The 15,697-nt window shown below is 41.2% G+C and overlaps 1 protein-coding gene across 1 annotated transcript; it reads left to right on the top strand.

Moving 5' to 3' along the window:
* Positions 1-4,575: 4,575 nt before the first annotated feature.
* LEPROT lies at positions 4,576-15,518 on the top strand. The gene is made up of 4 exons (XM_029618122.1): positions 4,576-4,722; positions 5,496-5,571; positions 8,247-8,433; positions 10,824-15,518. Exons 1-4 carry the CDS (start codon positions 4,707-4,709, stop codon positions 10,938-10,940), a joined length of 396 nt encoding a protein of 131 aa, XP_029473982.1. The 5' UTR covers positions 4,576-4,706; the 3' UTR covers positions 10,941-15,518.
* The last annotated feature ends 179 nt before the right edge of the window (positions 15,519-15,697 follow it).

Genomic DNA, 15,697 nt, shown 5'->3' with positions numbered 1-15,697 from the left:
TCTGAAGCAGACTGCTGATCGAGACAGTAGTGTGATGTAAACGTATGAAAAGATGACCAGGTTGCTGCTCTGCAAATTTCCTGGATAGGTAACTCCTTGAATGTGCACCATAGAAGCTGCAGTGGCTCCAATTTTATGAGCTTTCACAGGACCATTAAGAGGTATTTCTTTTGTAGAATAACAGTATTGGATGCAGGCGGTAAACCAGTTAGAGAGTGTTCTCTTTGATACCACTTGACCTGGATTGTTTGGGTTGTCTTGTTCTTGTAAGACGCTAAAGCTTTTTTACAAGCTAAGGTATGAAGAGACTTCTGTCGATTGTCAGAATGTGGTTTTGGGGAAAAAAAACAGAAGGGAGATATTTTCATTTAGGTGAAAAGCAGATACTACCTTTGGAAGAAATGAAGGGTGGGTTCGTAAAACCACCTTATCATGGTGAAATTGAAGATATGGAAAACTGATCACTAGCGCTTGAAGTTCACTTCTTCTTCTGGCCAAAGTGATGGCCACTAGGAAACGCACCTTCCACATCAAGAATTTAAGCATGGAGGTTAACATAGGTTCAAAAGGTGGATTCTTCAACGCTTCAAAGGACTATGTTAATATCCCATGGCACTATTGGCTTTTTGAAAGGCGGGTGTAGACGAAGCAAGCCTTTCATGAACTTGGAGATTAATGGATGGGTAGAGATGGAACAGCTCGCTTTTGGCTTGATGATCCTGTTCTTAACCACGGTGTTTCTCACCGCCGAACCTTTTGAGCCTGCTACCCCGAGGAGGGCCTGTTGATGTGCCGAGGACCCTTCTGCCGCTGCAGACCGCTGACTTGTAGACACCATCCCCGACTGACAATTACTGCATTGCAAAGTTACAATTAATCGATAAACAATTTTTTTTTTTTTTTAAACCCCTGCTGTTTGTATCCTCGGTAATATGGCCACAGCCATGTGGCCCAGATGACTTAAATGGTAGCCGTCAAACCCTGCTCCCCAACCTGGCTGCCGCCCTGTGTTCCAAGTGCAGTCCCCAAAATGATCACCGGCAAAATGGCTGCTGCCATGTGCTGCCCCCCCCCCCCCCCCCAAATGGCTGCTGCCATGTGCTGCCACCCCAGGATACAAAGACATGCATTGCAAACAGGCCGCTGGCCCTTTAAACACATACAGGTCGATACAGTAAGGCCGCGTTAGAAAGAGTGCGGCAGTGCCGGGCTCACCCTCGTTTGCCGCGCGCACAGTTCTGTTCACATACCGCTTGATACTCTATTGAAATGGCATGCAAATGCAAGCCGCGTCTGCGAAGCGTTAGGCCCGCGCAACCCATTTTACCGTATAGGCGCTTAATACAGCGCCTATACAGTATCCTGGGTGCGCTGGTGCCTGTCATTTGAAATGTCATTTCAAATGACAGGCACCAGGAAGTGGATGGTTCCCCCCCTCCTGAAGCAGGGCGCAGGGCGAAAATGAAAACAAAAGGGAATAAAGTGTAAAAAAAGTAAACTTACTGGCGGGAGCCGGCGGGCGCGTGTTGATCCAGGCGGCGGCGGAGGGAGCCGGCGGGCGGGTGGGCGCGCGTTGATCCAGGCGACGGCGGGAGCCGGTGGCGAAAGCGGCCTCCAGCAGCCCCCGCCGGCAGTGAATGAATGCACGCCTGTGTACGCCCATGCAATTTCGGTGCTCAAGGCGTGACGTCACGACGGTTGACGTCACGGCATGTGACGTCGGCGTTCTCTAATGCACTGCCTTGAGCGCCGAAATTGCACGGGCGTACACAGGCGTGCATTCATTCACTGCCGGCGGGGGCTGCTGGAGGCCGCTTTTGCCACCGGCTCCCTCTGCCTGGATGAACGCACGCCCGCCGGCTCCCGCCGCCGCCCGGATCAACGCGCGCCCGCCGGCTCCCGCCTTGATGACCGCCCGCGTGGAGATGGGGGATTCGGAAAGTGACATCCAAGGTATTTATAACAACTTTACCAACAACTTGTTTTAAGTTCATTTAAGGAATCGCATGTGTAGTGCAATGATTCACAATATCATGTAAAAAAAAAAAAGGGGGGGGGCTAGCTGACAATAATAAAATAGACATGGACAGTAAATAAGAGATTAAAAGCTGCCCTTTCATATATTTAATGGTTTTTAGGTTTTCTTTTGAGGGAAAGTTTGCCGTCTACCCTTAACCCTTGCCTCTAACGCAGGGGTAGGGGTAGGCGGTAAGTTAGCAGGTTAAACGCGGGGCAAAATGGCAGGGTAAAATAGCGATAGTCGGGGCGTGCGTTACTGTATGGGAGGGAATAGCTAATTTGATCGTTTCGCGGGTTGGACTAACGTGGCCGAAAAGTGAGTAGAAAGCCGGTTAGGAGCAGGGTAACCGCGGCCGCACTTTACTGTATTGAGCTGATAATGTGCACTGCACCGCTGTGGCCTTTGTCGCTCCCCAAAATGGCTGCTGCCAAGTACTGCCACCACAGCATTCAAAGACATGCACTGCAAACAGGCCACTGGCCCTTTAAACACATAATGTGCACTGCACTGCTGTGGCCTTTGTTCTTTTAGGACGCTAGTAATTATAATATAAATGATACCTCATACAACAGCGGGGGGGGAAAATCGGTATATGCTATATATGCGATATGAGATGGCTATTTAATAATACCTGTAAACATATATACCTATGTATTGCTAATCCTTGAAATACCAAACCCATATCTAAGTATGCAAATACCCATTACACCAGGGCCCTTGGCCTTAAAAGAATAAACAGGCCACTAGCCTTTTTAGCCGCCCTAAATACTAATTAGTAAAGTAACAGGGGACATTACCATGGGGCCGCTGGCCCTATAACAAAACACTTCTAGCTGAAATAAATGTAAGTACATATGGCCCTTTGCAAGGGGCAACAGCAATTTAAAATTACCTGGATTTAACATAAACTGGCTGAATGGTGGACATATATATTGCCACTAGTCTTTAATTACCCAATTCTATATATATAAATATATAAGTTTATATCTTCTAGGTGCAATAAATTAATTAGAACTGTAGTGAATTTAACATTACACCAGGGCCTCTGGCCCTATAGTATGGCAGGCTGCCAGCCTTTTTGATGCCATAAATAATAATAAATAAGCGGAAAAGACAATAACCATGGGGCCGCTGGCCCTATAAACAAATACTTTAGATGCAATAAAAGTTAAACACATAGATATGAGGGCCGCTGGCCCTTAAACATAAGCAATAATAATACAATTAAACATATAATAATAAATACAGGACCGCTGGCCCTTTAAGGACATAGAATTAAATACCTTTGCTTAACTGTTCAGCTCGGCTCACCAGCAAGCTGCAGGCTCCAGCTAAAGTGGAAGCAAGGAGGAAAGAAGGCCTTGCCTGACTACCTGATTTCCAAAGTGAAACTAAAGGGAAAAATTCTGCCGGCTGTGCTAGTGGACTGGCTGCACCCCATGCTGTGCCGAGCAGAAAGAAAGGGGAGGGCCCTGTTTTTCCAGGGCTGATTCAGGAAAGACTAAGCCCCCACACAAAAGGAAAAAGCTGAAATGCTGTACCGGTTGCTCCCAGCCCTGCCCTGCCTGGCAGGAACATTAACCACTGCAATGCTGCCTAAGCTCCTGAAATGTATTCAGTGTTGCTTCTGCCCAACTCCCCCCTCCCCTCCTGAGTCTTAAGCTTCCTCCTCTTAAGTTTCCTCCTTCACATGAACTGCAAAACGCTACAATTGTTTCTAAATGCTGCCCGAGTCTGGCAGAAAAGTGCAGAGCCCCAGCGTGGGCCTGGCCAGAACAGAACCTTAAACTTACTCAGCCACCTGAACCGCAAAACGCTACTAGGTTTTCAATGCTGCACAAGGGAAGATGAAGCCCTGCTGATGAAGCTGCTCTGTGCCTGGCAGATACAATGTTACGTATTTTTGTTCATGCAGTTTCTAATAAAAATATAAATCGAAAAAAAAAAAAAAGAAAAGGGAGGGCCGCCCACGCTGGCTCTCCCTTTTCTACCTGCCCCCACCCCTCCCTAGCCCTGCCTACCTTGCCTTCCACGCCCCCATTGTGTCCTGCTTCCTTAGCTGAGTCGCAGGTTCTTTACAGTTTTTCCTTGTGTAAAGCTTTAAAGAGCAGCAGTATAAAATCGACTTCTAATAGCATCTCAAAATTCAGTGGTGCGAAAAACAAATGACGTTCCACATCTGTTTGGATACTATTATATGTTGCATTTTTTTGGGTAGGATTATAGTTGTTTTATGTATAATATTTCTGTATATTTTTTGTAACTCACCTTGGTTTCTTTGATTAAAAGGGTGCGATCAAAGCGATAAAATAAACAAACAAACAAACATTAAAATGCAGAATACTGCTGAAATATAACCCCTGGGTGGATTTCTGCCCTCACCGTCGTTTCCATAGCAACGAAAAGGCAAGGTAAGCTCGAGGTAGGAAAATCATATCAGCCAATTAGAAAGGGAACTGGAGAAAATAAAAGGGGTGGGAAGGTAAGACTGGCCAATCATAGTTAATGTTTAAAGGGACCAATCGAGAGCTGTTTACGATGACCATTCAGGACAGGCCTTACATTGATTTCCGGAAGTAGTCTACATTCTTAGTCTCTAGTAGGAAGCGGGTGGTAAGATCATTGGTGTTTTGGTGGTCGCGGAGGGAACATTAATTGGCCAAAGACGTGAGTTCCTGGTAAACGCATGGCGGGGATTAAAGGTATGTGTCTGTTTAATTTTTTTTAATCCAATCCCCATCCCACAGAAGTAAAAACAAAAAATTCCGCCTCCAAATTCTCAAGCTAAACATAGTAATGCTCCTACATCTCTAGCAGACATTGCAAAACTCAAGTGCGTCAGTGTGTTCTGGCTTTATTTTTTCTGTATTTCACTCTGTCTCTCAGCTGCATATGCTGTTCTTTGAACTATTATATGCATTATATGACATTAATTTTTAAATGTAGAAACTATATACAAACTAGAGTACTAACTTGTTTGCACAAATGTCAAAGGTAGGTAACACGTGATCTATCCCATTGGTGCTTTTCTTGGGAAGCATTAATACTGGCCTTCACAAAACAAAAAAATATTTAGCAGAATATGTCCAGAAAAGTATTTTGCTTAATACTCCTAATAAAGTTTTCCAGATAATTCTAAAGTGGCTAACTTTACCTGGGTAATGCTGAATATCAGTAGTGACTGGCTAAAATGTAACCATGCCCCCAGATTGTCTCCCTCATTGCCTCTTTTTATTCGGTTATAATTTTGTCTGGGTAACTCATTAGCTGGATAGCATGGGCAAGGAAGGGGGAATTTTCAAATCTCCTAGCATTAAAGTGTTTAATAGATTAGTCTGCTAAGAAGTAAAGGCTAGATTGTTTAATCAAGCAAAAAACTAAATACTGAGCATGTCACAGGAATTGGATTTAATTTAACTGAGTTTTTTTTTTTTTATGAACTCATTTTTCTTTGTTTTTCTTTTTCTCTCAACAGCTTTAGTGGGACTGTCCTTCACTGGAGCCATTGGTCTAACATTTCTCATGTTGGGATGTGCCCTGGATTATTATGCGTAATATATATTTTTCTTGATAAATTGTTGGAGCTGACCTTTATTGTAACACTGAATGCTGCTGCCCAGGAGATTAGAGTTTGGATGCCCCCTGTCTGTCAGGGTTGATTGGGACCACATGTGCTGCAGTGGTGATTCACACAGGCCCAAGAGGGAGGGAAGAGAGTTGCTGCTACTGTGGTGACCCCTGCCAGCCAACAATTGGCACTGAAGGTGTACTTTGAAGAATATGTCCCTTCAGCCTTTGGGCCTGGGAATGCCATCGGAGGAGGGACAGAGATTGCTTAGGGAGAAAAACAGGAGTGGGGGCAGTTGATAGAAGAATGACGCAAGGACCATAAATAAGCCCTGTGTTTCAGCTTTCAGATTTTAAGGGAAAATGGACTCTGAATGTGCTGGAATCCAGCTCTGGCCTTTGTATTACTCTTGGTGACTTGCCAACAAATTCCGGCGCTGATCCACAAACTGAAAAGGTTTAAAAGTTGCTGTTTTTGGGAGCTGCATGTACACTTCCTGTTTTGCCTTACCTTTTAAAGGTAAGGCAGGACTAGTTAGAGAAGAAACTTTAAGGCAGCTGCATTTCTAATTTATAGTACACAAAATGTTGCTGCAAGTAGGTTAATCACCTTATGGTAAGGGAGGAGAGGTACCCAGATGTATACATGTATTTTTTTCTGAAGGATTCCTCTTTTAGAAAATAAATGTATTTCACTTGATTGGAGCATTGGTAGGTTGTGATACCTTATATTGAATCAACATAATAATTAAAAAAAAAATGTAGTTGGGTTGTTTCTTCAGAAGTGCATTTGATTTGTGAACTGAGCAAATGTCACGTGGGTCATCTGCAGGGCTGGAAAAATCCCAGATGTCAGATCGCTTGGGTGCTTAAAGTTTGTAGGCTGGGGTCTGATGCCATCCGATGCTGCACAGGAGCTTAGGGAGGAAGATGGAGTAAGGCTGGAAAGTGGAAGACGCAGTGGAGAGAGGTTGGAAGAGCTAAGGGAAAAATTAGGATTGGAAAGACATACTTCACTGAATACACAATTTCCAAAGGGATGTGTGTCTGCTCAATGCCTAGACCTGGAAATATCAAAAATTGACATGGAAGGACTGAAATTCCTATTAGTGTCTGCTGAAAAGCACATAACTTCCTGTGTATGTACACTTGAAAAACAGACATGTCAGATACAGAAGGTGATCTGTACCACACCTATTGTAAAGTATGCTTTAAAAAGGAAATAAGCAAAAAAGAGACAAAATAGAGTGAAATGAATTGTTTGTCTCCTCTTAAAAAAAAAATAATGGGGGGGGAATAAGCTATTTTTATCATGTTGTGGGTCACTGGCAAGGTTCATCTTAAACACATCTGTCTAAACATGAGGTACCCCTCCCCTAAAGTGCATTGTGTTGCTTGTAGAGCTAGACTTTATAAAATAACACGATCTGTGAAGGTAAATACCACAGCAGATATTATAAGCTCTATACACTTTATTGATAACATGCCCTGTGCCACAAATCTCAGCAGTGTGCTTGACAAATGGAATATTTTTCTGGCTAATCAGAGTCCTGTATGTCATGGGATACATGCATCATCGTATGATGAAAGTGAGTCTTGGTCCCTCTTAGAGAAGGGGAGCATATTGTAACTAAGAATGCTTTTAATGTTTTCTTTCATATAAGTAACTCCATGTTCATTTGTCAGACTCATCTACCTTTTAGCATTTGACTGCTTCATACTTCCCCCCCTGCCTCAAAATCTGTAACACAGCATTTAAATTTATAAAAATAAAAAGCAATGTGGTTGCCATGTTACAATAGAACATAAAGTGATATTTTTTGACTAACTTAATACTTATCTTGTCTAGCTTTGGGAGTTGACACCCCCCCCCCCCCTCATCAGGTCAAAGCAGTAGAGAAGGGTCTCCAAAACGTGAACATATTAATGAATCACAGATTCTATTAAAGGAGGGAGATTGATGTGTTAAGATAATTTTGCCTTCTCGTTACTCTAACAACTCGAACCCTTCCTTTCCCCACCACCATTGTAATAGAATCCGTGATTCAGTTGTATGTTTGTGCAAGATCTTTTGTCCTGATAAAGGGAGTATAGCTTCTGAAAGCTAATCAGTGTATCAGGTTATTCCAGTAAAAAGGGTTCTGCCTTATATATTTTTGTGTTGGAACTCTTTCTGCATATAAAACTTAAACAATGTGAATAGATGTATTCATTGTGTATGTGCAATACTACTGTCTTCTGCAGACAGTTATACTCTATACATCACCTTCCTCTATTCATAGAACTCATTTTCATAATTATTCTTCATGCCAGTCTTCTTTCCATCAAGTTGAAATGCTTTAAATGCATTCTGTTTCTCTTTAGTCAACAGGGGTGGAACTATATTTAGTCCAAAAGGTGTCTTTTTTTCTTCCCTTCTTGCTGTTTTGAATTTTAGGCGCACAGGTGATCTAGCTCCTTGGAATTTTCCAGCCCTGTTAGTAGAAATTACTGTAAGAAACAGACATGACTAGACAGTTGATTAGGAATTGCACAGACTACCACAGAAAATATAAGCTTCACAGAGGCTATATTTGAGTAATATCGCATGCAGTGAACAGTCATTTTTTTGCTAAGTTTATACTTTCTGCTGTGACTTTATTGCATCTTTCTTCCACAGGGTGTATTGGCCGATGTTTGTTCTGTTGTTTTATGCCATAAGCCCTATTCCATATTTCATTGCCAAAAGAATAAGTGATGACACAGAGGCTGCTAGCAGTGCCTGCATGGAACTGGCGTACTTCTTCACAACAGGGATTGTTGTTTCTGCCTTTGGGTTTCCTTTAGTTCTTGCTCATGTCAGCGTGGTAAGTTCTGGGGGCATTATCTATCGGATGATTTATTCTTAACTGGCACATATTGAACATGTGATAATGCATACAACTTTGGCACTGCTGCTCACAAACTTGAGTTAATTTATTCTGTTCAGGCTTCTGCAATAGCAACTGCCACAATCCCTGTCCTTCTCCAGCATGAATATCTAAAACTTGGCTAACTCTTTAGGATTTTGGCCTTGATTTGGCACTACTGCTGACAGGGTTCAGACTTGTGCTAACTTAATTTTTGATGTATATATTCCATGTGTCATATATGCATGCTTATTTCTCTAGGCAAAAGGCATGTTCTGCATATATATAAGGATATTCTCTTTACAAATTGAGAGAGAGACTTCACCTAACAGGGGACTATCTTTGCTGTAAGGGTATAAAATATATATTTTAAACTAAGTTGGGATAGTCTAAATATGAAATTTTTTTTTTTATGTATGCATTCTTAACTGCCATAAAAACACACTAGAGGGTGCTGCAATCCATGTTGCTTTTTATCCCATTCCTAAACAGAAAACATAACGTGTACAGCATAACATTTATCTAAGAATCACTCTCATGTAGGATCCTCTTACAAATTTTATGACTCAACACTGATTTGCTGTGCATGTGGTAGAACAGGCATTTTGTAAATACATGTTGCTTTCTTCCAACAAGTATGGTGCCAATATATTGTGTGTATGTGTAAAAAAGAAAAAAAAAGTGTATGTATATCCATGGCATCCTAAATCATGTGGTGTCTTTTTTAAATACCTTCTTACTCAACAGGTGTGTATGCTGTATTTATGAATTTTCAAACTTATATGCATAAAAAATGGGTTTATGCACATAAGTGGATTGTTATAAAATTGCCTGGGGTTTGCATGTAAAAATGTATGTGCACACAATGAGGTGTTTGATTGTAAAAAGTGTTTTACATTGCAAAAAAAACAGGTGTAACTGCAGATGAGTTTGTGCATATTTTGTGTAATTTGAAAGTGGTACTTTGTGTACATAGCTGCCTCATAAGTTTCCTGCAGTGTTAGAGAATTACCTTTCCTATGTTGAAGCCTGCATAGGGGTGAGAGGTTCAGGGTCACTTCAGTTGGCATAGGACCATAATAGTGGGGATTAGTAACTAGGAAGAACTTGCAAACGCTTAGGGATCAGTTTTTCAAAGGGTTTTGGATGCCTAACTTAAGGATGTTATGCCCCCATTTTGGCCCCTTTTTGGAAAATTTACTAGGCCTGAGCACCTGAATTCAGGATCCTAAAAAGCAGGCAGCTATGTGGATGGAGTTAAGGTGAGGGGAAAGGTGCTCAGCATGGATTTTCAGCACTAGGTACTTACATACCTAAATTAGGAATATTTTCAACTGAAAACTTGAGATGCTGAAAATGTGCCTGAATTTAGGGACCTAATATAGGAACAGCCTATCGTTAAATTTTTTTTTTTTTGTCTGATCTGCCTGAGGATTGGCAGCCTCTGCTCAGCTAAAATATATGGGCTTCCATAGTACATGTCCTTAACTGAATTAAAAAGAAAATACTCCCTGGGTGCATTTAGGAAAAGAGAGTAAAGTGGCAAGCTTGCATGGGATTTTCAAAAGGAGGCCTTATGGCTTGTCCTACCCCTGCCTTGTGGGCCAGAGTAGTACTTGTAAAGTATGAATGCCCTTCCTATGGGTGTACTTTGCTAGCTAACCTTCAAAGAGAAACTACCTATGGAGTTAACCTTTGAAAATTTGCTCCAACTCACCTGTGTTAAAAGGGCATGTGTGCTTTGGAACACAGGTCACTGAAAATTGCCACCTCCTGTCCAGAATCAAAGTTTGAAAATATTAAATATGTAAAAAAATGTGGCAAATCACTTGATTAAAAAAAAACACAAAACCTCAGTGGGCAGTTAAAGTGATTTCTAGTACTACTGCTTTTAGTAGCATGTAATCACCACAGGGTTTTGGTGACCTGGCAGCACATTTCTGGTGCCCGGGCCAGGTAAAACATTTTGAAAGAGGATCTGTGCTAGAATTACTAATAGCAACTCGATCTAGTGATGCACATTAGCCTGATTAGTATGCAGTGCCTACATCCCTCTACTTATGATCAGTTTTTTAAAATTTAAATACTAGTACAGTAAACCTATTGGACACTTTATATGTACTGGATTTAATTATCAAAATATGTCAGGTAAAATACTTCAGTACATGTTTGAAAACGTGTTTAAAATAATGAATGACAACATAGCACTACTTTAGTTGCTTTTAGCTTTGTAATGTAAGCTTTTCAACAATGTGATTTGTCATGTGACCATGTTCAGTGCGTTATGAACAACATCTGGAACTGGTTCTCTGAAGCAATTCATTATTTTTATTTCCCTCTTGTTGCAGATCAAGTGGGGAGCCTGTGGACTTGTGCTGGCTGGCAATGCTGTCATCTTCCTTACCATTTTGGGCTTCTTTCTTGTATTTGGTAGAGGGGACGACTTTAGTTGGGAACAGTGGTAGGACCTGTGCCGTGCTGTGACTGTTCAGCATGTGATACACTTGTGGTCACCTGACTGCTTTTTTTTTTGGGGGGGGGGGGGGGGGGGATATATACAAAGGCTTTGCACTATCAAATTGCAATTTTTTCCACACCAATGAGAAATTTCTGTAAGTTTCTGAACATGTGTAATATGCAATTGCAGTGGTTAATATTTGCTACAGTACCCCACTATGTTATTCAGAATTGGTTTTTTTTACTTTTTATTACTTACTAATTGCAATAAAATAATGCTGTGATTGATAGACCAGATCCAGGTTAAGATAGACAAGACATACTAATTTTTGATCCAGGTTGCACTCTTAATAGTGGAAGTCTCTAAACATGATTTATGCCCCCCCCCCCTCACCACCACCACTCCCTTTTTAAGCAGCAAATTGAACTTGTTACAGTAGCTTTTCAAGTGCCTCTCACTCATACCATGAGCTGCTGCTGTTTCAAAATAGTCAAAATGACCCTAGGGCCTGATGGTGATATAAGGGGCAGCACTCTGCTTTCTTAAGTTACAGTTAAACACCACTTAAAATGAGACTGTGTTTTTAGAAAAACCAGTCCTTCTGGTTTTTGTACTTTAGCAGATCTGAGCTACGAATGATCATTGGAGGAGCATGGTGTTGGCCAAGCACACAGGTAGATGTATGTTTGATAACAGTGGAGGTGGAGCAGAAATTGGAATCCTCCTTCCGCACTGGCTGCTGTGAGCATCTGTACTCCTCTGCTGCGCTCACCAGGTCTCATTCCCTTCCAGGAGCTCTGTCGTCCTATTTGTTTATCCTAGGGAGTCACTTCCACTCCTGCTTCAACCACTTTGTCTTCCTTAGTGAGACCAGAAAGATGTTTGTCTCCTTTGCAGCCATTACCTGATGATTCTCCATTTGAGGATTGTCACGGTTCCTCCGGTCCGTGCATTCCCAACTGCACCATTTACAAGGTCCAGCCCCTGAGAGAGCTTTCCTGGTCCCTTGAAAACTCAAATAGAAGTTCTTTGTAACTTATCTTCACAAGTCTCCAGGCAGGGTTTGAACCCTCCCAGCCTGGCTGGAAGGCCAGTGCCCTCCCCAGTGAGCCAGAGACTCACCCTGCAAAGGCTGGCTTCAAAAGTTCATCTTAAGTCTCTAACCTTTGCTTTCTTCCCTCTAGGTCAGTTACAAGTAACCAAACAAAATCAAGTTCAAAAGTCTGGCCCAATGGGCCTAACTGCCACCTCCCACAGTATCTCTCATGATATTTTCCTTGTCCCTTCAGATACAACCACCCACTGGCAGTCTCTCAAACAATATCCTTAAGTAGGCACATCCAGATAGTAAAACAGTCTTTAGCTCCCAGCTCACCTTCCTGGAAGTCACACCAGCCATCCATCTTCCATCTAAGCAGGAACACCAACGTTCCAGTCTTACAGAGCAGCAGGTAGCATGATCCTTATCCTTCGGTCCCCAGCAAGAGACAGAAACTGCTGGGTTAGGGAGTCTTTTATACCTGGCAAACTCCTCCCCCTCTGCGAGCTGATTGGCTCTGGGGAAGTCCCACCCTTAATCTCTCACACATGTGTGTTTGTCTCTATGGTTGCAGGGAAAGCCACCAGTGTATATCCTTGACTCTGTGTCGCCTGCGTTTTCTTCCCCCTCCTTCTAGGACTTTGGTTCCAGGGAGTTTTTGTTCCTGGCTTTATTCTACCTACCTGGATTGGCATAGTGACCCTGTCACGCCCCGTCACAGGATCTAAACAAAGACTGAGAATATGCTTCAAACCTTTTTTTCATTAAGGACAGCAAAATACATGTGTAGTGAGTATAGTGTACATATGGGATACTGTTTTGAAAAGGATATTTCCCATTCTTTGCTTCTGAAAATAGGACCCAGTATGTGATTAAGTGTAGTAACTATGCATAACAAACATCACAGCTGCTGGAAGAGGGAAAATACTTGGGTGCTATTTACACAAAGATCATTGCTTGTAGATTGAAGCTTTATAAAAAAAAAAAAATGTCTTGCTTGTGAAAAAATTCATCGTGATTGCATCTTAAACATGACCCCCCTCAAGTTTGGAATCAAGTTTGGCATTGAATGTGTTACAAAATAATTTTAATCTGTTTGTACTATGAGGTAACAAACCAACCCCTAGATTCATCATTTTGCTATATTTATAGCAGAATGATGAATCGTGAAAAAAAAGGTGGGGGGGAGGGCGATAGTGGGTAGCTGGCCTCATTGCGCTGGTGCAGTTTTGCCTGCTGCAGTGTGGCTGCACTGCACACTATCGCCCCCATAGCACCACGGGAAAAGGTATAGTTATTTCCCACTGTGCTCCCAGAGATAATGTGAAAAACAATTATCGTCTGCAGCACTGCCGGGAGATAACCCTGCCCACACTCCTCCCCCTCCCCTAATTTTAATAATACCACCATGCTACCAGAACATCGCACCATAAAGAATGACCCTGTTATGAAACCATGAAATAGAAATGTTTAAGACTTCTTGCTAGTAACTTGATAGCAGTTCTTAATGGAGGTCGTAAACTTTTTTCACAGACTTTATATTTCTAGTTATATAATTCTATTAAATTTTCACATTTTTATTCTGTAAATATGCTCCTTGAATTTGTAGGGGTGTAGTTCTCAATGAATAGTCAACTGCATAAGAAAACACTTTTTGTACAAAAATATTATACATTTTCATATTTGGTATATTTCTCTACTGATATTTTAATACAGGCGTGCACAACTCCAGTCCTGGAGTGCCACAAACAGGTCTGTTTTTCAGGTCATCCACAATGAATATGCATGAGAGAGCTTTGCATACCATGGAGGCAGTGCATACAAATCTTTTATGCATATTCACTGTGGATATCATGAAAAACAGACCTATTTGTGGCACTCCAGGATCAGAGTGGCCTACTCCAGTTATAGCATATTAATGAAATAGATTTATGGAGTAGTTTGCTTTCTTACAGCAGTAGTAAAGAAGTTTGTCTGTGATTGCTATAATTTACATATAATCATGAATAAGTAGGCACCTTCAGATTGTAGACGTTTGAATGTTCAAGATTTGAATTTGTCATCTAACGCCACGGTAAATTTTAAAGTAGGGCAAATTTTTTTTTAACATAATTGTTAAATATTTATACTGTAGATCTAAAATTTATTACACAAAAGTTTCTTCCATGCACAAGTTTTTTTTGTTTTTTTTCCGTGATCCAGTTTAAACTGCAATACAGTAAAGTCTGAGTTTGTGATGGGTATCCATTCTTTACAATTGTTTATAAAATACATGTACAGTCCTTGGGGTGGGTTTGCCTTTAGTTGCATGGGAAAAGCTCTGCCTGTGCTAATTTTATATGGGGGGGGGGAGTGATTGATTGTATTGGCATAAAGTTTGCTTGTGATGAGGTGTGCTAACATATAACACTTCCGTTTTGTGTTCGCCTCTCAAGCAATCTGTCATGCTTGCCAGTTTATAGTTGCAAAATGGGTCTCGCACAGCAGTGGGCCTTGCCATGAGCCCATCTTACCTGGCAGGTTCTTCGTTATCCTGCCCAAGTTCTAGAAATCCTGTGGCCTTAAGCCGACCATGAGGACTGAATGCTGGTCCAGGATGGAGCAATTTCATGCAGTGATAATACTTGCAAACTTCAGCTTTTCTTTCTGTTGCAGTGTGTTTAATGTATGACATGTACCAGTTAGTTCGTGGCATCAGGGCTGGTACTGCATTTCTAAATAAATGAAATGGTTGTAAAATGCAACAATAATACCAACATGATCCTTTTGTGTTTTTCTTTAATTTATAGCACCAGTGATCTCTGTACTACTGAAGTCTGTTTGAGGAAGGTGTTTCCTCCCTCGTTTATATTGTAATCTTTATTTAGACTTTTTGTTATCCGCTGATTATGGTCATTCCCGTTCCAAAGATATTTTGTTAGACTAAAATAGTGTTGAGGAACTGTATGCAGTTGAAAAGGTTAGGCTTGATGACAGAAAGTGAAATCTCTTTCCAATAAGCATGGATCGCTTGATAGTGAAGATAGCTTAGGAAAATACTTTATGTTGGTCATTATGGCGATATCAAATTCCATTCCACATGCCATGCTGGCCAAATGCCTGTTCTGTTATTGATTTCTTTATATCTTTACCAGTCAGTAGATTTACCATGCATCAGATGGAAAAGATCTGGATTTAAAAAAGCAGAGTAAATCATGTAAGCGGTATACTTCTAATCTTCCTCCCACCTAATATTGAAATTTTATTGTTAGAAGTTAGCAAAAGAGACAGTGCTGAAATGGTAGAAACGGCACAGTGGTGAGTCCAAAATAATTCTGCTGACAAGATGGCAAATAAGAATATAATCTGAACCCAGTAAACAATAGCAATGAGGTTTAAAAAGAAGACTGTGTTTATTCCAAATTGAGTAAATGCTTATGTATTAGCAAATGTCAAACCTGTGTAACCAGGGGCTACAGACGGCGCCAATGCATATGGAGCAAAGTGATTTATTTATTTTTATTTTTCAGGGCCATATCACACTAAGCCCCCCCCCCCCCAGCTCCAAATTAAATGAAGTAACAATTTGTGTAAAATGCATTCATTTTAATAGAATAGAAATGTACATTAAAAATTAGAGAAATTGAAGAGCTTTAAATTCATAGGGTGTGGTGTATTGTGTAAAATTAATTCTTTCCTTTTTCAGTAAACCCTATCTCTTAAGTTTCCCAACATTTTCAATTAAG

This window comes from Rhinatrema bivittatum, chromosome 10 (assembly GCF_901001135.1).
Source record: "Rhinatrema bivittatum chromosome 10, aRhiBiv1.1, whole genome shotgun sequence".
Lineage (NCBI taxonomy): Eukaryota > Metazoa > Chordata > Amphibia > Gymnophiona > Rhinatrematidae > Rhinatrema > Rhinatrema bivittatum.
The sequence above is the reverse complement of the archived record's forward strand: the minus strand, read 5'-3'. Positions and strand labels throughout refer to the sequence as shown.